General features: G+C 39.2%; 1 protein-coding gene across 3 annotated transcripts in view; it reads left to right on the top strand.

Annotated features, from left to right (window-relative positions):
- Positions 1-472: 472 nt before the first annotated feature.
- The window catches only part of LOC150074950 (isobutyryl-CoA dehydrogenase, mitochondrial-like), a 163,071-nt gene continuing 136,881 nt past the window's right edge, over positions 473-26,662 (top strand). Inside the window, exon 1 of one of the 3 annotated variants that reach the window (XM_090389128.1) lies at positions 473-491. Coding sequence is in view for 1 of the 3 variants with exons in the window: in XM_090389127.1 (XP_090245253.1) it covers positions 772-874 (103 nt within the window). In the remaining 2 variants the exon portion in view is untranslated. Of the gene's footprint in view, positions 492-657; positions 875-1,213; positions 1,265-26,662 lie in introns of those variants that run through there. The other 2 variants (XM_090389127.1, XM_090389129.1) reach the window with 2 other exon arrangements.

Here is a 26,662-nt window from a genome sequence, read left to right on the forward strand (position 1 = left end):
TTTATATTCCAATTATTTTAGAAAATGCCCTTTCTGTCATGAAGTTTTAGAGAACAGAGTATTTTATTGTAAAGTGGTTAGGCGATGATAAAAATGTTAAATAGTTCATTTCTTCTTTCACATTTCAAGTTTCATCGAAGCGTTGTCTCATTGGATCGATTAGGAGTAGTAAGGTAGAAAGTTTCATTCACGATTTCATACATTAGCTTGAATGTAATTTGGAAATTTTATGCCAGTTGCATACTAAACACTTTTTTCTGTTCAAATTGATAACGTACACTTTTACAATTTAAATTGTTTTTTTTTTTTTTTTTGCATGTATAAATATATGTTCAAAAGGGTTAATAAAAAATATATAAATTGCTGTAAATAAAATTTTGAAAATGAATTTATGAATAAATCACTGTCATTTTAGAAAAGAAAGAAGATGGGGGGGGGGAGAGAAAAGCCACAGAAGTGAACAGTGAAAGAAGAATCATTCTTATCATGATGTGTGGTATTTTTAATTTTTAGTGAAGTTAAAATTTTGTTATTATTCTGTCTGTAAGATTTTTTTCTTTTTATTTATTTTTTGTACAACAATAATATTTCTTTTATAGTTGCAATCAGGGAATGGATATATCCCAATTTAGTAATGCACGAAAACACTTGAGAAAACTTCTACAATGAAGGGAATTTGTTTCTCAGGCTCCACTTTCCATGGCTAAGCAGGGTTGATATTATCGCCTGTGAGAGTGTGCACTCTGCGGTGTGTAAAGTTGAGGAGTTACAATGCGGCTTGATTTGATGATACGTGTTAAAAATTGTGTCCGGAACTGTAAATGGCCCATTGAGTCATTTATTTCTATTCGTAACGTAGCAAGATGCATAGATCGTAAGTTTATTTATCTGTTTATTTATGAACTTTGTCCATTGGCCACTAATCCATTTGTTTATTTCGAATCGAGGGTAGAAAAGGCACCAATGCAGATCTTTGGTAGTCACAGTACAATAATGTGGCTAACTACTTAAAAAAAAAAAAAAAAAAAGTTTAAACAAACTCAGATATGGGCTTGAGAAGTATAAAACAAACAGCTATGAACATATAAACAGGTAAAGCGTGTATGTTGCACAGCATTGTCAGAACATGAAGCAATGCCCTCTATTGAGCCTGGTGGTCCTGGAAAAGATCAGCCCAACAAATAAGCCAGATCTGAATGGCAACGCCGTCATATGCTACGAGAGTGATCCACTTGTTACCATATATTCTGCCATACGTTTTCTGGTGTATATACAGTATATATTTTTTATCTTGAAGTTGGCTTCCATTTTTTAACCTTGAAAATTCGTTCTTATTCCATACGCTTGGCCGTATAAGACGGATCCCTCAGTATACAGTATGATGACCAGATTTTCAGGGATGAAAACCGGGACACAGCCAGAAAAAAACTTGGGATCATGTGTCGTTTTGTTCTTTTGTTAGTTAAACGCACATAATGACAAAATGAATGAATAACGCATATTTTGGATAAGCTTTTTTTATAATTCACAAACTAATATACTGCATGAAAAACTGAACAACATCGTTTTTTACAAAAAAATAAATATTAAGCTTTTACTGGGGCTTACATAATAATTATCATCTGTAATAGGTCACATAATGCACTCACAAAATAAAATATATAAATGGTTTTGTTTACAACTATTGCAACATTTTGGCGGACAGACTTCAACAATCTTTTGAAGTACTACCCACAGCTGTTTCCTTTATCATTTCTTTTAGCATTATATGCATTATTTAACTAAATAAAATGTAGATTATATATACGGTGCCTCCCTAGCCAGGTGGGAAGGAGCAGCAGCAGTGCGTAGCACACGCTTCTTGATTAGACTGGGGTTCAAGCCCGTCACCACCAAATACAGAGGATGCGGAAAGGTCAGGGAATGACCACCTCATATCCCGGAACAATATGGCCTTAATTGCTAATGCTCCAAAAAACAGACAACAACAACATTATATATAGTATATTGATAAAACTCCAGGGGTTCACATCTGGTGAGTATGGGCTTGGCACACCTAGGGTCCTGAAGCTGGATATCGTAATTTTTTGCTCTCTTGGTGATTCCTTTCTACTTCTGACTCATGTTTTCTCTCTCTCAGGGTAATTCAGAAATATTTTTTTTTGGCTGGTGCAGCCTAAGCCTCAGGCTTCCTATAACCATATGGCTAATAATAATAATAATTACAGTCCTGTTACATTCTAATGAAGAATGATTTAAGTATTTAGAACAACATTTTTAATATGACATTTTGTAACTTCATAGCGTGTATCTTGAACTTGATAATAACATAAAACTATATAGCGGAATATATATTACTACAATAGCTTAGTATAGTATTGTATAGTCAAGAATAGTATAGTATACTAAATTAATCAATTAAATTTATTAACCTTATTAATTTTCATTGTTCATTAATTACATTCTGTTCAAATGGAAATCATGCCCCCAGACTAGAGCAGCAAAGCAACGTGCACAAAGTAGCGGTAGTGCTGTGGCTCGAGGGAGAACCAAAGGGGGAAATTCTCCAACCCATCACAGCGTGAAAAATGTGAGACTTGTGAAATGTTTTGGACTTTCTGGAACAGGACTCGATCTAGCCAAGAAGGATGTCTTTGTGTGTGCTAGTTGCAGAGAGTGTCAAGAAATTAGGTGTTCTGATGGGTGCCTATGAGAGTATGAAGAGTCAGGTAGATGCCGTTGAAGGTATTAAAGTGGCAGACCTGTCAAGCTCTCAGCTGCCCAACTCAATGCCAGAGCTCATTCTCATGCATCAAGCAACACAGCGGCAGCCTTCAGGGCAGAATGCATTGGTCCCACAGGAGCTACTCATTGTCAATGACTTGTCAGGGAGATGGCAAATATATTGTACAAAAAGGATAGGTGGAATAGGACCAGGGTATGTTTTCTGGGGCAAACGTTTATGACATTTGTAGAGCAGATATCATTTTTTAAGGGCACAAAGGGTGATATTGTTGTACACGTTGGCACTAATGACATTAAGAGTAGGAGATCTGTGGACTTAGTTGCAAGTACAGGTCAATATTGAAAAAAAAAAAGGTGCAAGTTAGGGTTAAATTTGAAAGTATCTGCAATTCTGCCCAGTCACGATAGGAGGGAGTATATGATGAGAGCCTTGTCAGTCAATTCAGTCCTGGAGAAATTGTGGAAGGCCCACGGGGTAGAATTTTTCTCAGCCTGGTCTGTCCTTGTTAACAGGAGAGAATGTTTCTACAGGGACGGGATACACTTAAATAGGAAGTGAGCAAAAATATTTGCTGATGCTATCGAGGCAGTGTTAGGAGGAGGGTCAGAAAACTACTAGATTGAGGGGATATACAGACTAATAGATTAACAGTAGCTGCTGGCAGAGGTGAAAGTGATTCTTGCACTACTTCTATTGGAATAAGCAGCAGCCTGGAAAACAAGATGCAGGGGATTTCAGAGACTGTTGGGAGTCATTGCGGAACAAGTAAATACATGGGTTGTGTTCGGGTAGCTAAGAATAGGGACAGGTGCATGTATACTTGCATGTACACCAATGCTAGGAATTTGGTAAATAAATTTGATGAATTTGAAGGCTGATGTTGGGATTTCATATATTTGGTGTCACACAGATAAGGAATGCAGAATTGGAATTTTGAGAGTACAATGTGTAGAGACAGGATAGAAGGGGAGGAGGGATCATGCTTGTAGTTAAGAAACATAAAATCTAAGGAAGTGCATCCAGTTGACATGGGTGGACAGTGCAGTGTTGAGTTAGTTTGGTGTGACTTAAGCACTGGGAAAACCAATTTGGGAGTAGGAGTGTTTTATAGGCCTAATGACTGATGAGTACACTAACAACTGTACAGAGAAATAGAGTGGGCCAGTAAATCAGATTATCTTATAATTGGGGGTTTTAGCTTCGCAGATATAGACAGGAACTTGTGGGTTGGATATTCACACACTAGCAAGACTTTTGTGAATTTATTGGAGGATTGTGTTCTAAGCAGAATGTCTGAAGGCAACCACAGGAAGTAACACTGTTGATATGATTATCAGCAGTGATTCTTCATGCATTAAGAATCTGCAGATAAAGGAACCACTAGGTGGCAGTGATCATAGTGTACTGATGTGGGATTTACTTAAAGATGTAACTACCATCATAGGTAAAGAGAATGGTTTTTGCTTTCATAAAGGTGACTACAGTGGTCTCAGACAGTTTTTAAATTCTGTACAGTGACACCAACTGATGATGTTACCAACAGCAAACTCTAAATGGGAGGCATTCAATGAATTAACCTTGGAATCTACTAGGCTTTTCATTCCAACTAAGAAATACTGTTCAAGGTTTAGGCTTAAATGGATGTTAGGTGAACTAATGTATAAGACTCGTGATAGAAAAGAAAACTGTATGGAACGCATAGAAAATCTCAGGAGATGCACAGATGCCTATGGTAGATATAAGATAGTCTAATCAAGTCACAAAGGGCATTAGGCAAGCAAAGGCAGATTATGAGAAATCTTTGGAAAAGGATGCAAAGAAAAACAGTAAAGAAATTTTTACTTATGTAAACTCTAGAAGGAAGGGGATGAATCGGATTGGTCAACTTGACATTGATGGTTCAATTGTTGATGAACCTGCTGAGGTAGCTGACAAACTGAATGAGTATTTTGCATCTACATTCACGCATGAGGAAGTCTATAGGGAAGTGGAGACCAGAAGCTTATCAAACTCTGGCAGGGAACTATCTCATTTTGTAATAATTGAGAGCAAAGTGGAGGAGGAATTGTTGAAATTGAACATAAGAAAGGCACATTAGGAGGATGGGATCTATCCAGTTATATTACAGGAGACGGCAAAGCAATTAAACAAACCCTTTGCCATAATTATGAAAGCTTCCTTGGACTCATGGGAGGCCTCCCATGGACTGGAGATGTGCAAATGTGGCCCCATTTCACAAAGGGGTATCGAAGGGTGGCACCAGTAATTACAGGCCTGTTTAACTTGTGTTCCAGGAAAAATAATGGAGTCACTGGTTAAAGAAGCAATGCAGGATCATTTAGACAAGACCTGCAGTTTTAGTTCAGACACAGCATGAGTCTGTTAAGGGGAAGTTTTGTATGAAAAATTTGATTGGATACTATGATGTGGTCACAAAGGAATAGGATGCAAAAAATAATTTTGATAACATATACTTGAATTTTTGGCAAGCTTTTGATACTGTTGTACGTGGAAGACTACTGTACAAATTGGAGCAGTATGGCATTAGCATTAGCATTAGCAGAGGCATATGATGCAAGAAAGCAAGCTTATTCAGCATCAGCCAAAAAAAACAAAAAAAAAAAAAAAAAAACCCACTCCCATTTCACCCCTCCGTTCGTTCGAAATACCTGTCCAGTTGAGCTTTAAATTTGTTTAGGCTATCAACTTCAACAACCAGTGATGGAAGTCGGTTCCACCAACCAACCACCTGCTGGCCAAAGGCAAATTTCCGCACATCTATCCGACATCCGTCCTTCCTCAATTTGAATTTATGCCCTCTGAGGTGATTATTCTGAGAAAGATGAAGAATCCCATTGGCATTGAGCATGCTCAAACCATTCAAAGCCTTATACACCTCTATCAGATCACCTCGCCGGTGCCTAGTCTCCAGACTCTGTAATTTGCAAAACTTAAGCCTTTCTTCGTAAGAGCAACCCTTTGTTCCATTTACTAATCTTGTTGCCCTTCTCTGTACCCATTCCAGCAGCTCTACATCCTTCTTGAAATGAGGCCTCCAGACCTGTATACAGTACTCAAGATGTGGCCTTACCATTGCCTTATACAAGGGAATAATCACCTCCTTATCCCTGCTAGAAAAATTCCTGTATATCATTGACAAGACACCATGAGCTACTCTTGCAGCTCGTCTGCACTGCTCAGAGAACTTCATATCTGCCTGCACAATTACCCCCAGGTCCTTTTCATTCTCCACCACTGTCAGTGTAGTACCGCAGAGTTGATACGTTGCTCTGGGGTTACTGTTTCCCATATGCAGCACTTTACATTTGTCGATGTTAAACCTCATTTGCCACCTCTCAGCCCATCTGTTCAACCTGTCCAGATCCTGTTGCAGCAGCATAGCGTCAGTATTGTCCTTAACGACCCTGCCAACCTTTGTATCATCTGCAAACTTGGACATTAAACTTGATATCCCATCATCAATATCATTCATAAACACCGAAAACAACAACGGACCCAACACTGAACCTTGAGGAACTCCACTAATAACATTAGTCCACGTTGAGCAGTGTCCATTGATTACCACTCTCTGTCTTCTGCCACTCAACCATCCCCTTATCCATAGCAGCAATTTGCCTCCAATGCCACACTGCTCCAATTTGTGCACCAGTCTTCCATGTGCAACAGTATCAAAAGCCTTTCTAAGATCCAAATATATAATATCAAAGTTATTCCCTGCATCCAGTTCTTTTGTGACTACATCATAGTATCCAATCAAATTGGTCAGGCAAGACCTGCCCTTAACAAAACCATACTGCGTCTGAGCTATAACTGAATTCTTGTCTAGATGATCCTGCAGTGCTTCTTTAACCAGTGCCTCCATTAATTTACCTGGAACAGAAGTTAAACTAACAGGTCTATAATTACTTGTGTCAGCCTTTGAACCTCCTTTGTGAATTGGGGTCACATTTGCACATCTCCAGTCCATAGGTACCTCCCCTGAGTCCAAGGAAGCTCTCATAATTATGGCTAAGGGTTTGCTTACTTCCTTTGCTGCCTCCTTTAATATAGCTGGATAGATCCCATCCACCCCAGGTGCCTTTTTTATGTTTATCCCCAACAATCTCTCCTCCACTTTCCTCTCAGTTATTACAAAATCATCCAGCTCACTGCCAATGTTTACTTTACCTACATCATTCTCCTTCCTGAATAACTCCTCATGCGTGAATGTAGATGCAAAATACTCGTTTAGATTGTTAGCCACCTGAGCAGGATCCTCAACTGTTGAACCATCAATATCCAGTGGACCAATCTGATTCATCCCTTTCCTTTTCGAGTTCAAGTATGTAAAGAACTCTTTTCTGTTTTTCTTTGCATCCTTTGCCAAGGATTTTTCATAGTCTGCCTTTGCCTGCCTAATCTCCTTTGTGACTTGGTTACAGAGCAACTTATATCTATCATAGGCTTCCATGTCACCCATTAATTTGTATGTATCCCATGCATTTTTCTTCTCTGCCACATGTCTCATTAGTTCATCTGACAACCATTTAGGCCTAAACCTTGAACAATATTTCTTAGTTGGTATGTAAAGCCTGGTAGCCTCCAAGATTAGTTCCTTGAATGCTTCCCATTTTGAGTTTGCTGTTGGTAACATCATCAGTTGGTCCCACTGTATAGAATTTAAATACTGTCTCAGACCATCATAGTCGCCTTTACGAAAACAAAAACCCTTCCCTTTACCTCTGATGGTAGTTACCTCCTTGAGTAAATCCCACTTCAACACACTGTGATCACTGCCACCTAGTGGTTCATTTATCTGCAGGTTCTTAATGCATGAGGAATCACTACTGATAATCAGATCAAGAGTATTGCTCCCTCTTGTTGCCTCACGAACATGCTGATGTAGAAAACAATCATCCAATAAATCCACAAAAGCCTTGCTAGTGTGCGAGTGACCAACCCACAAATTCCAGTAAATATCTGGGAAATTAAAGTCCCCCATTATAAGACTCTCTGATTTACTGGCCCACTCTATTTCCCTGTACAATATCTTATTATACTCATCAGAGTCATTAGGCCTATAGCACACTCCTACTCTCAATTTTGATTTCCCTATGCTTATGTCACACCAAACTGACTCGACGCTGCCCTGTCCATCGATGTCAACTGGCTTCACTTCCTTGGACTTTGTGTTTCTTAATTAATAGCATAACCCCTCCTCCCCTCCTGTCCTGTCTATCCTTTCTATACACATTGTATTCCCCAAATTCCAGTTCCACATTACTTATATCTGTGTGACACCACGTCTCTGATATCCCAACAATATCTGCCTTTGATGTTTTGAGCAATACCTCAAATTCATCAAATTTATTTACCAAACTCCTAGCATTGGTGTACACGCAGGTATACATGCACCTGTTTCTATTCTTAGCTACCCTAACACAACCCATGTGTTTACTTGTACCGCAATGACTACCAGCAGTCTCTGAAATATCCTGCATCCTGTTTTTCAGACTTCTGCTCATTTCAATAGAAGCAGTGCAAGAATCACTTCCACCTCTGCCACTGGCTACTGTTAATCTATTAGTCCTTGTATCCCCCCCAACTAGCAGTTTTCCGACCCACCTAACACTGCCTCGACAGCATCAGCAAAAATTCTTGCACCCTTTCTATTTAAGTGTATCCCATCCCTGTAGAAGCAATCTCTCCTGTTAACAAGTACAGTCCAGGCTGAAAAAAATTCTACCCCTTGAGCCTTGCACAATCCCTCCAGGGCCGAATTGATCGACAAGGCTCTCATCATATACTCCCTCCTATCGTGTCTGGGCAGAATTGCAGACACTTTCAAGTGCAACCCTAATTCACGGCTTTTTTTCAACAGTGACCTGTACTTGCTAAGTAATTCCGCCGGTCTCCTACTCTTAATATCATTAGTGCCAACGTGTACAACTATATCACCTTTTGTGCCCTTAAAAGATGATATCCGCTCTACAACGTCATCAACCTTTGCCCCTGGCAGACATACCCTGGTCCTATTCCACCTATCCTTTTTACAAAGGATGTTCCCCGTTTCCCTGACAATAGAGTCACTTAATGGTGACAATAGAGTCACCATTAAGGGCAAGTTGCTACAATGGATAAAAAGATGGTTGAATGGGAGAAGACAGGGTGGTAATGAATGGACCCAAAGGTCCCAATATCAAACCCTTGGGTTTGATATTGGGCCCATTGTTATTTTCTGTATTTATCAGTAATATTGATGAAGGTATATCAGGGTTATGTCAAAATTTGCAGACTATATGAAGGTTGGCATGCTGTTGCAGTAGTATACTATCATTACTGTTGTTAAACAGTAATGATAGTATACTACTGCAACAGCACTTGGAAAAGTTGAGCAGGTGGATGAGAGGTGGCAACTGAAGTTTAACATTGACAAATGTAAAGTACTGCATATGGGTAGCAGTAACCCCAGAGTAACGTATCAACTGGGTAGTATTATACTCAGGGTGGTGGAGAATGAAAGAGACCTGGGGTAATTGTGCAGTCAGATATGAAGTTTTCTGAGAAGTGCAGACAGGCTGCAAGAGTAGCTCATCGGGTTTTTGTTAATGATATACAGGAATTTTGCTAGAAGGGATAAGGAGGTGGTCCTCTTGTATAATGCAGTGGTCACCTTGATTACTGCATATGGGTCTGGAGGCCTCATTTTAGGATGGATGTAGAGCTCTGGAACGAGTACAGAGAAGGGAAACAAGATTGATGAGTGGAACAAAGGGTTGCTGTTACCAAGTGATTCTTAATTAAATTCTACAAATTGGAGTGTCGGGAGACTAGGCACCTGCGAGGTGATATAATTGTGGTATCTAAGGCTTTGAATGGTTTGAGCAAGCTCAATGTTGATGGGATTGTTCCTGTTTCTCAGATTACTCACCTGAGGGGAATAAATTCACATTGAGGAAATACAAGTAGAATAGATGTTCAGAAATTTTCCTTTAGATAGTGGGTATTTGATAATTGGAACAAAGTTCCATCCATTGTAGTGGAAGTCAGTGATTAAATAAGTTCAAGGCAGAACTAGACAACCATTTTGGAGTGAATGGATGGGGACATGGGAAGGTTTTTTTTTTTTTTTTTTGGTTGATGGTATATAAGCTTGTTTTCTTGCATCATATGTCTGTACTGATGATAATTCATATTATTTCAAACATTTTTTAATTAATGACTCAGAAATTAAAAATTACAGATTTAAATATTGCAAACATTATTTAAACTTGGTATATAGTTCAATTTGCTACATTGTCAAGCAAAAAGTATTTTAGACATTTTATGGAACAGTGATTAAAAACTTGGAACATATGCTTATTTCACTGGTATTAATCACTTTACTGGATTCAATAATTCTTCATTCTAATAGAAAAGAAAAAAAGCTTTCAACATTTTAAAAATTAAACAACTTGTTAATTCCCTAAGAAATAAGTAAAATGAAAAGTATATCAATCCTAAGTGCACTTCAATATTTTATTTTATTTTACAGGATCATTGCTTTTTCCAGTAGTACTTAGACAAACTAGAGATACATTTCAATGTTTCCTTTTTCTTTAATGTATTTATAAAACTTGGAGCAAATTAGATCAAAATTTAGTTTTACTTGAAGCTCAGGTTTGATAAGCTTCACGCTGCATCTGTTTCATATATCTGTCCAGTGTCCTGTCATAATACTGAATACACATTCAAAAAATGCATTTGAGCATGAGATGCTCATATATGCTACAAGTGTAAGAAGAGACATGCATTGAATGTTTGCTTTAGTAAGAGGTTCAAGACTGCTAACCACATTTGATCTACTGTTTTTGTAAGCCTGGTTTGTTTTCCACAAAGTTCCTAGAATCCATGCACTCCTCATTCAGTTTGTCCATATTAATGTTTGAAAATTTGAGAACTTCAATAGCAGCCTGCAAATCACTATAATTTACATGTTGATCAATTAAAGCAAAGGGTTGTAAAACAAAATGATAGTTAGATTGACTAAAATCAAATTGTCTTCCAGATAAGAAATTCCTTTTTTGTAGAAACATGTAAAATCATCTTTTATTTTGTTTGCTTATTGCTTTGGATATTGTTTTTATTACGAGGATTGGTTCATGACACCAGATATTTCAGTGCTGAAAGATTATTTGCTTCCAAAATCTTTACATCATGTTCAAAGACATTCAAAACATTTTGCAGAAATAACATGCAAGTCTTTGTGCTGGAATAATTGATGTCTATGCCTTGCCTTGGCCATCAATGAACTTCCAAATAAGTCTTGGGCAGTTGTCTTTACTGAGTGACTGAAAGTATGCTGTTGTCACTTGCCAGCATTTAGGCATTCTACAACAGCAGGCAATAACGAGAGTCATCTTGTTGGTACAGATCGCAAGAGAGTAAATGCTCCAATATCGAAAAATACAAATAATTCTTTAAGGGCTGTCACCCATTTAGCCGTGTCTTTGATATTTTTGTTGCTGTCTCAGACTTGTTTTAAATTGACTACACAACTTAAGGGAACAGTCAAGAGTTTTATAAGCAGTTGCATGCTCATTGGCCTAATAAGCAAAAGCTAATTCAGCAGCTGCAACTTTGTTTTGGCATTTGAATTCTTTGACGGAAAAAAAGGTTTAATAGACTGTGATGTGCTACCCTGCTGTAGACCTACCTTATGTGTTTCAGAGTTCATGTGAGATTTCACGCCATTCGCACTGCCATGGCACACACCAAATTCTTTTTTTTGCAAGCAGTACAGAAAGTCCAATGTTTTGAGTTTTGCACACTTCATACCACTGAAACAATGCTTTCCATTTTTTGTTGAACCCACAAGTTTTCCATCTTCTCTTTTGGTGGAGTTGATATGCTACAACATGGGTCATCCGTCATTTTTACTGTATGCGACTTTCTTACTTTAAAATTTATTTATTTCTAAAAAGTAATATCTTGCAACACAACTAAGAACGTGATCATGGCTCACTCAATCACTCTGTGAAACTGTGGAACCTAAAATAGATTCACTCTTCTTTTCATATGTCCATTGTTGAAATGTAACAACTGAAATCAGAGTCACAACAGTGGCTCAAACCAGAAATTAATTCTCTGTTCACAGCTTTGTTATAGGTCCTAGTTTACAGAATTCATTTTAATTTTAATGCTTCGTTCATGAAATCCAGGCCTTTCGGCATCCCAGGCAGACATATTCTGGGGAGTTTATTTTTATTTTTATGTATTGTTTTTTTTTTTTTTTTTATCTGTTAGCTGTTTGATTGTATAATGGTTTATTGGACTTTTTGGATAATTTAAGTTGGATTATCAAACATTTACTGTATTTTAAGAAATTAGCATTAGCATTAGTAGAGGCATGTGATGCAAGAAAGCAAGCTTATTCAGCATCAGCCAAAAAAAAAAAAAAAAACACACCACTCCCATTTCACCCCTCCGTTGGCTCGAAATACCTGTCCAGTTGGGCCTTAAATTTGTTTAGGCTATCAACTTCAACAACAAGTGATGGAAGTCGGTTCCACCAACCAACCACCCGCTGGCCAAAGACAAATTTCCGCACATCTATCCGTCATCCGTCCTTCCTCAATTTGAATTTATGCCCTCTGAGGTGATTATTCTGACCAAGATGAAGAATCCCATTGGCATTGAGCATGCTCAAACCATTCAAAGCCTTATACACCTCTATCAGATCACCTCGCCGGTGCCTAGTCTCCAGACTCTGTAATTTGCAAAACTTAAGCCTTTCTTCGTAGAGCAACCCTTTGTTCCATTCACTAATCTTGTTGCCCTTCTCTGTACCCGTTCCAGCAGCTCTACATCCTTCTTGAAATGAGGCCTCCAGACCTGTATACAGTACTCAAGATGTGGCCTAACCATTGCCTTATGCAAGGGAATAATCACCTCCTTATCCCTGCTAGAAAAATTCCTATATATCATTGACAAGACACCATGAGCTACTCTTGCAGCTCATCTGCACTGCTCAGAGAACTTCATATCTGCCTGCACAATTACCCCCAGGTCCTTTTCATTCTCCACCACTGTCAGTGTAGTACTGCAGAGTTGATACGTTGCTCTGGGGTTACTGTTTCCCATATGTAGTACTTTACATTTCTCAATGTTAAACTTCATTTACCACCTCTCAGCCCATCTATTCAACCTTTCCAGATCCTGTTGCAGCAGCATAGCGTCAGTGGTGTCCTTAACAACCCTGCCAACCTTTGTATCATCTGCAAACTTGGACATTAAACTTGATATCCCATCATCAATATCATTCATAAACACCGAAAACAACAACGGACCCAACACTGAACCCTGAGGAACTCCACTAATAACATTAGTCCACGTTGAGCAGTGTCCATTGATTACACTCTCTGTCTTCTGCCACTCAACCATCCCCTTATCCATAGCAGCAATTTGCCTCCAATGCCACACTGCTCCAATTTGTGCACCAGTCTTCCATGCGCAACAGTATCAAAAGCCTTTCTAAGATCCAAATATATAATATCAAAGTTATTCCCTGCATCCAGTTCTTTTGTGACTACATCATAGTATCCAATCAAATTGGTCAGGCAAGACCTGCCCTTAACAAAACCATGCTGCGTCTGAGCTATAACTGAATTCTTGTCTAGATGATCCTGCAGTGCTTCTTTAACCAGTGCCTCCATTAATTTACCTGGAACAGAAGTTAAACTAACAGGTCTATAATTACTTGTGTCAGCCTTTGATCCTACTTTGTGAATTGGGGTTACATTTGCACATCTCCCGTCTATGGGTACTTCCCCTGAGTCCAAAGAAGCTCTCATAATTATGGCTAGGGGTTTGCTTACTTCCTTTGCTGCCCTCCTTTAATATAACTGGATAGATCCCATCCACCCCAGGTGCCTTTTTTATGTTTATCCTCAACAATCTCTCCTCCACTTTCCTCTCAGTTATTACAAAATCATCCAGCTCACTGCCAATGTTTACTTTACCTACATCATTCTCCTTCCTGAATAACTCCTCATGCGTGAATGTAGATGCAAAATACTCGTTTAGATTGTTAGCCACCTTAGCAGGATCCTCAACTGTTGAACCATCAATATCCAGTGGACCAATCTGATTCATCCCTTTCCTTCTTGAGTTTAAATATGTAAAGAACTCTTTTCTGTTTTTCTTTGCATCTTTTGCCAAGGATTTTTCGTAGTCTGCCTTTGCCTGCCTAATCTCCTTTGTGACTTGGTTACAGACCAACTTATATCTATCATAGGCTTCTATGTCACCCATTAATTTGTATGTATCCCATGCATTTTTCTTCTCTGCCACATGTCTCATTAGTTCATCTGACAACCATTTAGGCCTAAACCTTGAACAATATTTCTTAGTTGGTATGTAAAGCCTGGTAGCCTCCAAGATTAGTTCCTTGAATGCTTCCCATTTTGAGTTTGCTGTTGGTAACATCATCAGTTGGTCCCACTGTATAGAATTTAAATACTGTCTCAGACCATCATAGTCGCCTTTACGAAAACAAAAACCCTTCCCTTTACCTCTGATGGTAGTTACCTCCTTGAGTAAATCCCACTTCAACACACTGTGATCACTGCCACCTAGTGGTTCATTTATCTGCAGATTCTTAATGCATGAAGAATCACTACTAATAATCAGATCAAGAGTATTGCTCCCTCTTGTTGCCTCACGAACATGCTGATGTAGAAAACAATCATCCAATAAATCCACAAAAGCCTTGCTAGTGTGCGAGTGACCAACCCACAAATTCCAGTCAATATCTGGGAAATTAAAATCCCCCATGATAAGACTCTCTGATTTACTGGCCCACTCTATTTCCCTGTACAATATCTTATTATACTCATCAGAGTCATTAGGCCTATAGCACACTCCTACTCTCAATTTTGATTTCCCTATGCTTATGTCACACCAAACTGACTCGACACTGCCCTGTCCATCGATGTCGACTGGCTTCACTTCTTTGGACTTTATGTGTTTCTTAACTAATAGCATAACCCCTCCTGTCCTGTCTATCCTTTCTATACACATTGTATTCCTTATATCTGTGTGACACCACGTCTCTGATATCCCAACAATATCTGCCTTTGATGTTTTGAGCAATACCTCAAATTCATCAAATTTATTTACCAAACTCCTAGCATTGGTGTACACGCAAGTATACATGCACCTGTTTCTATTCTTGGCTACCCTAACACAACCCATGTGTTTACTTGTACCGCAATGACTCCCAGCAGTCTCTGAAATATCCTGCATCTTGTTTTTCAGGCTTCTGCTCATTTCAATAGAAGCAGTGCAAGAATCACTTCCACCTCTGCCAGTGGCTACTGTTAATCTATTAGTCCTTGTATCCCCCCCAACTAGCAGTTTTCCGACCCACCTAACTCTGCCTCGACAAAGTTGGACAAAGGATGTGGATTCCAGGACTGTCCTGGGTAAAATGGGATGATTGGCAACCCTAGTATACAGCCACCCTTTGTATAGCATAGTAGAATTTGTAATACATGTACATTGGTCAGTAAACTGTAAAAAAAGCAGCTCTTACAGTATGCCCTTATGCATAATGCCATGAAACCACCAAAATCTACAGTTATAGGTGATCATGTGGTATTGCTCCTATTTATGCTAAATATGTACATGGGAAGGGTGGGCTTTGATTATGTAAGAGGTTAGGTTATGTAAGTGAGGTTAGGGCTCACATCTGGTGAGTATGGGCTTGGCACACCCAGGTTCCTGAGCTGGATATCTTCATTCTTCTCTTTCTTGGTGATTTCCTTCTACTTCTCTCTCTCTCTCATGGTGGTAACTCAGAAATTTTTTTTTTTTTTGGCTGGTGCAGCATAAGCCTCAGGTTTCCTTGCACCATATGGCTAATAATAATAATCTGTTGAAATACTGTACATCAAATTTTTCTCTCTGTAAACAGTGCCTCAATATAGAAGTGCATTTGTCATAAGAAATTTGTCTCCAATGTTTATTTTTAGAAGCAAACATTAAAATATAACTCTTGATGAATTCCAAGAGCTGTTTTTGTCAGAGAAAAAGATATTTTCGAGTTTCAAAAGCAAGTAACAGTGTATATTTGTGTAAAAGTATACATTGTTGCTCACCTGCTGATAGTAAATTGTAGTATTAATTCATGCTTTCTAACTTATGTGGATAAATTTTTATCAGTGTGGCCTGCATTTCTAGGTAGTAGGAATCTATTTTGTAGATATGGTGTGCATGTGAACAAAGGTGGTGCAAGGATTTTTGCCAGTAACATTGAGGATAACCTAAGAGTTCGGGGAAACTGCTAGTTAGGGAGGGAGAGGTAAATGAGATATGGGTCAAGTAATGTGTATACTCTCCTCATGAAATCTTGTTTGTTGCCACAACAGCCAATGTTGATAAGACATTCTGAGGATAGCAATGTTTCAAATGAGAGGGAAGATAAAGCTTGGGATACAAACCTAAATAACTTCAGTGAGTGTGTCAGGGTAGTAAACTACAGAAGATTACTTACTTAGTTTCAACCGTGCCTACAGTAATATCAGGAGTGTTGTCAATAAAATGGCCGAATTTGAACTACTGGTTAGGACAACTAATGCTGATATAACAGGGATAACAGAAATGTGGTGTCACGCAGAAATTGGTGATGATGAGTTCCACTATGGTATAATTTGTTCCACTATGTATAATTTGTTTAAGAAAGATAGGGAATATAGAAGGGGTCATACTTTTTCTCAAAAGCAGCCTGAGTGCGAAAAGAGTTTTGCTGAGTCTGAAGTTGTATCTGCCAACATATACAGTGTGATTCACTACCAGTGCGACAAACTTGCAGGAGGTGTAGGGGGTCACAAAGACGAATCGGAATCACATAGCATTGCAGGGTCCGAAATGCCTTCGTCATGCAGTAGAGGACATTGAACGGGAAGTCGTGTAAACAGCGATCCCGCTGGAAGTCAGCATTTGCAAACTGTTTCTGTTGAAGAAACCAACTAGCAAAAGTCCTCCGGAGTGGATAATCCGCAGGCTTCAATGATTGGACGCGTTGCAGATGGTATGAACTCATTTGGTTTGTTGACAGTATCCTCCATACAGTGGATTGGGAAATACCCACTCGTTGGTCTATCGCTTGAGTACTCGTACTCGGATTGCCTTCTGCAAGACGTAGGACATTCTCCCCATTGTCTGCATCCTCGTCGTTCGCTCTCGATTCATGGTACCTCTCGTGAAACAACCAGTCTCATGTAACCTTCTGTGCACATGTGTGAAAATCATATGATGAGGAGCATGCCTGTGCGGGAAACGTTCCTGGTACAAGTGCAGAGCGGCGCGCCCATTACTGTCTGCAGCTCCATACGTGAGGTGTATGTCGGCCAGTTCAACGTTTGAATACTTGTCCATCCTACTGCCTCGGGAACCGGTTCGCAAATGCTGACTTCCAGCGGGATCGCTGTGTGTCATATGATTACTGTATTTGTTTACTTTCACCATTTTCAAAGTGAATTCTGTACTGATATCATGGATTATACTGCTATTTTATATATATTTTAAATTAAAAACCTCTCACTGTGGCACCTAAATATAATAAACCTCACACAGAGAAGAAAAGAAGAACAACATGAAAGCTTAGTGACAAATTTGATATAATCCAAAGTATTAGATTGGGGTCACCTGGAACATTAATTCATATACCCATGTGTATTGTGTCTGTAAATTTTGTGTTCTCTGCTTGATTTGTCTGTTTTGCTGGACGAAAAACCCCAGTTTCTGGGGAGAAGCCTTGCTACCTATGCCTAAGACCCTCTAACTCAGCCCTGGAGTGAAAAATGCCCATAAAAGTTCTTCGTGTCATCAACGGGATTTGAACCCGGCCTTTTCCACTCAGTATGGGGAGGATGGTGATGATACTCTGTGCTACCTACACAGACTAAACTTGATATTTGATAATAATAAAGAAAATAGAACGGGGCATAAGCAGTAGTGCATTAATGGCAGAATATAACATTGGATTGTCAACATGTTTGTTTTTTATGTGCAGTTAATAAAATGGCATTCTTAATCCCTCTGTTTCTAATTTGGCATCATTATTTCTGCCTTAAATACATTAAAAATAAAACTTTCTAGATAACAGAAAAATTGAAATAATGGCACCTTGAATCCACGAAGATGCTGTTATTTTGAAAGTTTACTGTAATTTGTGTGGTGTGAGTTAGTTGGAAGCAAAGGTATAAGCAGTCATCCAGAGACACCGAAATGGATGACTGTGGAGGAGGCTGGTCATACAGAGCAGAAAAAGATTGCATGGGACAGTTACAGAGAAATGAAAAGTAAAGCCTATAACAGGCACAATTTGATCTGTGATAGTACCACAAATAAGGTCAGGGAGGCCAAGGCTGAATAAGAGAAAGCATCGGCTAAGAGAGCAAAGAATGGAGGACAAGGAATTTTTTGGGGGAGGGAGGAGAATACAAAGAAATAAAAGATAAAAAAAACTAATTAGATAGAACCCTTGTGCATTGGGTGTGGGAAAGACTTGGACAACCCAGCTAACGTAGCGGATGAATTGAACGGGTAATTTGCATCTGTCTTTACTGACAAAAGACCCTTTGTTCTGAGAAGAGGGTGTCCAAGTGAGGTCAAGCCATATGAAATTAGTGATGTCGTAATTACAGGTAATTGTTTATTAGAAAATCATTTGAGCATAAAGGCAAGTAAGGCTCCCAAAATTAGTAGTAGTAGAGGCATGTGAAACAAGAAAGCAAGCATATAGGCTTATGTATTCCAAAAAAAAAAACAATTTTTTTGCACATCCATTCTTTCTAAAAGTTTGTCCAGTTCTTCCTTGAATTTATTCAAGCTATCAACGTCCATAACGACAGGTGGAAGTTTATTCCAGCAATCAACTATCTGCTGGCTAAAGGCGAATTTCTACACATCTATTCTACAACTGTCTTTCCTAAATTTGAATATATGCACTCTCAGGTTCATAATTTGAGCAAAAGGAAGAATTCCATCAGAATTGAGCCTGCTCAATTCATTCAAGGCCTTATGCACGTCAATCAGATTACCTTGCAGGTGCACAGTCTCCAGGTGCTGCAATTTGCAGAACTTAAGCCTTTTTTGGTAAGAGGACCCCTTCTCTCCCCTCACCAATCTTGTTGCCCTCTCAAGCAACTCTACATCCTTCCTAAAATGAAGCCTCCAGACCTATACATACTAATCAAGATGTGGCCTCACCATTGTCTTATACAAAGAGATAATCACCTCCATTTACCTACTAGCAAAATTCCTGTATATCATTGACAATACCCCATGACTTGCTCTGGCAGTCTGTCTGCACTGCTCAGAAAACTTCATATCTGACTGCACAATTACTCCCAATTCTTTCATTTTCTACCAATTTGAGTGTAGTACCACATAGTTGGTATATTTCTCTGGAGTTACTTCTACCCATATGCAGTACTTTGCATTTGTCAATGTTAAACTTCAGTTTCCGCTTCTCAGTCCATGTGCCCAACTTTTCTAGATCTTTCTAGATCATACTGTCATTAACAACCCTACCAATCTTTGTATCATCTGCATACATGGCAGGGGTAGCTTAAGGCATGATTAAGCAGTTTCCCCGAATAGGGCACCAAATTTTAGCTGCCGTAAGATGTCCTGAAAATTCACTGATTTGCTGTAAATTTCAAATCGGAGAGGGTGCACCAAAAAAATCTCGCACTTGTGCTGATAGACCTTGGGCCGCTTTTTATACTTGGGCATTAAACCTGATTTAGCTTCATCAGTTTCATTGATAAATATACAAAAGAACAGTGGGCCCAACACAGAACCCTGGGGGACTCCACTAATAACATTAGTCCATGAAGAGCAGTCATCCATTGATTATCACTCTGTTTTCTCCCACTCAACCACCCTTTTATCCATTGTAGCAACTTGCCCTTGATACCATACTGGTCCAATTTGTATAGTAGTCTTCCATGTGCAACAGTATCAAAAGCTTCCCTGAAATCCAAGTATACGATATCAAAATTATTTTTTGCATCCAGTTTCTTTGTAACCACATCATAGTATCCAATCAAATTTGTCAGACAAGACTTTCCTTTAACAAACCCATGCTGTGTTTGAATTATTACTGCAGTCTTGTCTAGATGATCCTGCAGTTCTTCTTTAAGCAGTGACTCCATTATTACTTCCTTTGCCTTCTCCTTTAATATAACTGGATAGATCTCATCCACCCCAGGTGCCTTTCTTATGTTTAACTTCAACAATTTCTTCTTCACTTTGCTCTCAGTTATTACAAAATCATTAAGCTCCCTGTTAGAGTTTAATAAGCTTCTGTCCTTCACTTCCCTAAAGAATTCCTCATGTGTGAAAGTAGATGCAAAATACTCATTCAGTTTGTCAGCTATCTGAGCAAGATTATCAACAGTCAAACTATCAATATCAAGTGGACCAATTCATCCCCTTCCTTCTAGAGTTTATATAAGTAAAGAAATCCTTGCTGTTTTTCTTAGAATCCTTTGCCAAACATGTCTCGTAATGTGCCTTTGCTTGCCTAATCTCTTTTTTTGACTTGATTACAGATTATCTTATATCTACCATAGGTATCTGTGTCACCTGATAATTTACATGCATCCCTAGGCACCTCCGTAGCCAGGTGAGCAGGAGCAGCAGTGCACAGCACACGCTTCTTGATTAGACCGGGGTTCGAGCCCGTGACCACCAAATACGGAGGATGTAGAAAGATCAGGGAATGACCACCGCATATACCCGGAGCAATATGGCCTTAGTTGCTAATGCTCCTAAAAACCAAATAACAACAACAACATATGCATCCCATGCATTTTACTTCTCTGGAACGAGTCATTAGCATTAGCATTAGTAGAGGCATTTGATGCAAGAAAGCAAGCTTATGCAGCATCAGCCAGAAAAAAAAAAAAAACCCACTTCCACTTCACCCCTCTGTTCGTTCAAAATACCTGTCCAGCTGAGCCTTAAACTTATTTAGGCTATCAACCTCCACCACAAGGGATGGAAGTCTGTTCCACCAACCAACCACCCGCTGGCTAAAGGCAAGTTTCCGCACGTCTATCCTACATCTGTCTTTCCTCAATTTGAATGTATGCCCTCTCAGGTGATTTTTCTGAGCTAGAGGAAGAATCCCATCAGCATTGAGCATGCTTAAACCATTCAAGGCTTTATACACCTCTATCAGATCACCTCGCTGGTGCCTAGTCTCCAGACATTGTAATTTGCAAAACTTAAGCCTTTCTTCGTAAGAGCACCCCTTTGTTCCATTCACTAATCTTGTTGCCCTTCTCTGTACTCGTTCCAGCAGCTCTACATCCTTCTTGAAATGAGGCCTCCAGACCTGTATACAGTACTCTAGGTGTGACCTGACCATTGCCTTATACAATGGAATAATCACCTCCTTATCCCCGGCCGACCGGGCTAGCCGAGTGGGTAAAGTACCTGCCCGGCAACCCAAAGGTCGCAGGTTCGATTCCCGCCTCGGGCTTGGATCAAAGTACTGCAAAAACCTTGGGAGGTGCATTATGGCCAGAAGCCGACGCGCCAACAACTACCAAAAGAAAAAAAAAAAAAAAAAAAACCTCCTTATCCCTGCTGGAAAAATTCCTGTATATCATTGACAATACTCCATGAGCTACTCTTGCAGCCCGTCTGCACTGCTCAGAGAACTTCATATCTGCCTGCACAACCACCCCCAAGTCCCTTTCATTCTCTGTAGTACCACAGAGTTGATACGTTGCTCTGGGGTTGCTGTTTCCCTTGTGTAGTACTTTACATTTGTCAATGTTAAACTTCATTTGCCACCTCTCAGCCCATCTGCTCAACCTTTCCAGATCCTGTTGCAGCAGCATAGTGTCAGTAGCGTCCTTGACAACCCTGCCAACCTTTGTATCGTCTGCAAACTTGGACATTAAGCTTGATATACCATCATCAATATCATTTATAAATACAGAAAACAATAATGGACCCAACACTGAGCCCTGGGGGACTCCACTAATAACATTAGTCCACGATGAGCAGTGTCCATTGATTACCACTCTCTGTCTTCTCCCCCTCAACCACCCCTTTATCCATAGCAGCAATTTGCCTCCAATGTCACACTACTCCAATTTGTGTAGCAGTCTTCCATGTGCAACAGTATCAAAAGCCTTTCTAAGATCCAAGTATATAATATCAAAGTTATTCCCTGCATCCAGTTCTTTTGTGACTGCATCATAGTATCCAATCAAGTTGGTCAGGCAAGACTTCCTCTTAACAAAACCATGCTGTGTCTGAGCTATAACTGAAGTCTTGTCTAAATGATCCTGCAGTGCTTCTTTAACCAGTGCCTCCATTAATTTTCCTGGAACAGAAGTTAAGCTCACAGGTCTATAATTACTTGTGTCAGCTTTTGATCCTCCTTTGTGAATTGGGGTCACATTTGCACATTTCCAGTCTATGGGTACCTCCCCTGAGTCCAAGGAAGCTCTCATAATTATGGCTAAGGGTTTGCTTACTTCCTTTGCTGCCTCCTTTAATATAACTGGATAGATCTCATCCACCCCGGGTGCCTTTCTTGTGTTTATCTTCAACAGTTTCTCCTCCACTTTACTCCCAGTTATTTCAAGATTCTGTAGCTTACTGCTAGAGTTGAATACACCTCTGGAATTCCCCTTGCTGAATAACTCCTCATGTGTGAATGTCGATGCAAAATATTCATTTAGTTTGTTAGCTACCTGAGCAGGATCATCAACAGTTGACCCATCAATATCAAGTTGACCAATCTGATTCATCCCCTTCCTTCTAGAGTTTACATAAGTAAAGAACTCTTTGCTGTTTTTCTTTGCATCCTTTGCCAAGGATTTCTCGTAATCTGCCTTCGCCTGGCTAACCTCCTTTGTAACTTGGTTGCATATCAACTTGTATCTATCATAGGCTTCTGTGTCATGTGTGAATTTGTAAGTATCCCATGCATTTTTCTTCTCTGCCATATGCCTCATTAGTTCATCTGACATCCATTTTGGCCTAAACTTGAACAATATTTCTTAGTTGGTATGTAAAGCCTAGTAGCTTCCAAGATAAGTTCTTTGAATGCTTCCCATTTTGAATTTGCTGTTGGTAACATCATCAGGTGGTCCCACTGTATAGAATTAAAATACTGTCTCAGTCCATCATAGTCGCCTTTACAAAGGCAATAACCTTCCCTTTACCCCTAATGGTAGTTACCTCTTTGAGTAAATCCCACTTCAGCACACTGTGATCACTGCCACCTAGTGGTTCATTTATCTGCAGATTCTTAATGCATGAAGAATCACTGCTGATAATCAAATCAAGAGTATTACTCCCTCTAGTCTCATTAGTTCATCTGACCTCCATTTAGGCCTAAACTGTGAACAGTATTTCTTAATTGGTATGAAAAGCCTAGTAGCTTCCACAATTAATTCCTTAAATTTTTTCCATTTAGAATTTGCTGTTGTTAACATCATCACTGTATAGAATTTAAAAACTGTCTGAGATCACTGTAGTCACCTTGACGAAAGCAAAAACCCTTCTCTTTATCCCCGATGGTAGTTATATCTTTAAGTCCCACATTGGTACATTGTCACCACTGCCGCCTAGTGGTTTCTTTATCTGCAAATTCTTAATGTATGAATAATGACTGTTGATAACCAGATCAAGAGTATTACTCTCTTTGATTGCCTCTCGAACATGCTGCTACAGAAAACAGTCATCCAATAAATTAACAAAAGTCATCCAATAAATTAACAAAAGTCTCGAGTGACCAATCCACAAGTACCAGTCAATATCTGGGAAGATAAAATTCCCCATTATAAGACAATCTGATATACTGCCCACTCTATTTCTCTGTACAATTGTTTGTCGTACTCTTTAGAGTCATTAGGCCTATAACACACTCTTACTGTCAACTTGGTTTTCCCAGTACTTAGATGGGCAGTGCAATGTTGAGTCACACCAAGCTGACTCAACATTGCACTGCCCATCTATGTCAACTGGATGCACTTCCTTAGATTTTGTTTCTTAATTAACAGCATAACCCCGCCTTCCTTCCGGATAGCTCAAATGGTGTGATCTGCAGAGGGATGACTGTATGAGAAAAGAGTCTGATTATGTGGGCTACAGAGCTTGGGAACTAGGCACCTCAGAGTTGACATGATTGAGGTTTATAAAGCTCTGAGAGGGATTAGTAAAGTGAATGAAGGTGCAATTCTCACTGTTCTAAAGAATTCCAGAACTAGTGGTCATAAATTCAGATTACCGGGTTTGAGGTTTAGATTAGATTGTAGGAAGTTTTTGCTTAGTGAGGTAGTCGTTGATAGCTGGAACAAGTTGCTTTCGCAGGTAGTTTAGGCTGACAGTTTGAATAAACTGTCAGCCTAAACTACCAGAATAAAGGTCGACTGAATGGTGACCTGTGTGAGAAGGGAAGCGTATAATTTGTGTTTTCTTATCTACTTGGTAGGTTTGTTTGTTTTTTTTTTCCAGTGCAGCAAAAGCCTGTGGCTTTCTTGTGAACTATATGGCTATTACTATCTGACAGATTGCACTTTTTAAAATGTTTCTGTTTTCTTTTTAAATGTTGAAAAAAAATCATATCCTTTCATGTACATTTCTCTAATAATGTCAAATGATGCAAGAAAGCAAGCTTATATAGCATCAGTCAAAAAAAAAAAACCAAACCTTCCTCATCCCTCTCCATCTCCTCCAAATGAATTTATTCAGACTATCTACTTCCACGACGACAGTGGAAGTTTGTTCCAACAAACAGCCACCTATTGGCTGATGGCAAACTTCTGCACATCAATTCTGACACCATCATTCTTCCATTTGAATTTATCTCCTCTCAGGTTTATGATGATAGCATATATACTCTCGGTGCCTCCGTAGCCAGGTGGGAAGGAGCAGCAGTGCGTAGCACACGCTTCTAGATTAAACCGGGGTTGGAGCCCGTCACCGCCAAATACAGAGGATGCGGAAAGGTCAAGGAATGACCACTGCATTTCCCGGAGCAATATGGCCTTAGTTGCTAATGCTCCTAAAAACCAAATAACAAACAAACAATATATACTCTCAGATGGCATATACCCAGTAATCTGAGCAAGGGAAAGAATGCTATCAAGATTGAGCTTACTCAATCCATTTAAAGCCTTAAACACCTCCGTTATATCACCTCCAGAATCTGCAATTTGCAGTACTGAAGCCTTTCTTGGTAAGAGCTCACACCAGTCTCACTGCTGAAGGAGTTTGTTTATGTATGGGTACTGCACTTACATCATTTCTACTACCCAGGTAGTATGAATGCATCATTTAATTATATCTAATATTGTGAATATCTTCACGAGTTGACGGGATATTACACTGCTTTGAATAAGTATGGCGCCTCTGTAGCCAGGTGGGCAGGAGCAGCAGTGCGTAGCACATGCTTCTTGATTAGACTGGGGTTCAAGCCCGTGACCACCAAATACAGAGGATGCGGAAAGGTCAGGGAATGACCACCGCATATCCCCGGAGCAATATGGCTTTAGTTGCTAATGCTCCTAAAAACAAAATAACAAACAGCAAACAAACTTTGAATAAGTAACGCTTCACCAGTGGAGAAGACTAATGTTACTTATTCTCGGCAGATACCACCACCCAGATGGCACTGTTTTGAAGGTTGTCCAAAACAGTTTAGTTTACTTATTGGTGGGTGGGCACGTACCCTGTTTTTGCAATAGGTATTGAACCATTGAATTAATTATGAAGCCATGGACTTGGGGAGATCCCTTTGGATTGGAGAAGTGCCAACACATCATCAATACTTAAAGGTTGTTCTAAGAGTGAAGTTAATAGTATAGACTTGTTAGACTTCCATGGTAGTGAAAATTTTAGAGGCCACAATTAACAGTGCAATCCAGGGATATTTAGATATGGTATGACATTCTGAATAACACACAATGTGGTTTTGTTAAGGTAAATTCATGTTTAACTAACTTGTTAGGCTGTTTTGACACAGTTACTCATGAAAACTGAATGTAGAGGAAAATTTTGACATTTTATTTGGATTTTAACATGGCATTTGACTTGGTTGCTCATGAGAAGTTTCTGTATAAGCTGGAACATATTGGGACTACTGGAAAAATTAACATTGTTTGCTGGGTGGCTGCAGGGCAGAATGCAGAGGGTTGTGATTAATTAATGGGTATTCTTCAGATTAGTGTAAAGTCAAAAGTGGGGTCACCCATAGATTTGTTCTTGGACGACTTTGTTTCTGATTTTCATAAACAACATCATTGATAGGATAGGCTTGATGTTAAAATTTGTGGATGTCTTAAAGATTGGTATGGTAGTTAACGATCAATACTAAACAGCACTCCTTCAGGATTACCTTAGGCTGCAAGGATGGTCAGAAAAGTGCTAAGTTTTAATACAACAAATAGCAACCCTAAAATAAATTATTTACTTAGTGGTGGTTGAATTAAAAACAGTAGAGATAGAAAGGTTTCTGGAGTTATAATAAAGATGTGAAATTTTCTGACAGGGAGCCAGGAAAGCCCATAATGTCCTATTGATGATGTATCGAACATTATCCTGTAGAGATATGAAGGTTACAGTCATACTGTATAAGGAAATTGTAAGACCATCTTTGAAATACTGTGTTCAAGAATGGGGACTTCATCTGAAAAAAAGACATTGAGCTTCTTGAAAGGGATAAAAAATGGGGAACTCGTGAGATCAAATCATCAAAAGGGTGACCACATTTTTTTTTTTTTTTTTTTTTTTTTTATGTGAACCACAAACACGAGAGGTATTAGAACCTATAGTACTTAGTACCGTGCTTGGGTTGGAGGTTGAGAAGACGAAAGAAGATATTTGTTGACATTGGAC

This window comes from Mastigoproctus giganteus, chromosome 14 (assembly GCF_048544385.1).
Source record: "Mastigoproctus giganteus isolate SK-2022 chromosome 14, ASM4854438v1, whole genome shotgun sequence".
Classification (NCBI taxonomy): Eukaryota; Metazoa; Arthropoda; class Arachnida; order Uropygi; family Thelyphonidae; genus Mastigoproctus; species Mastigoproctus giganteus.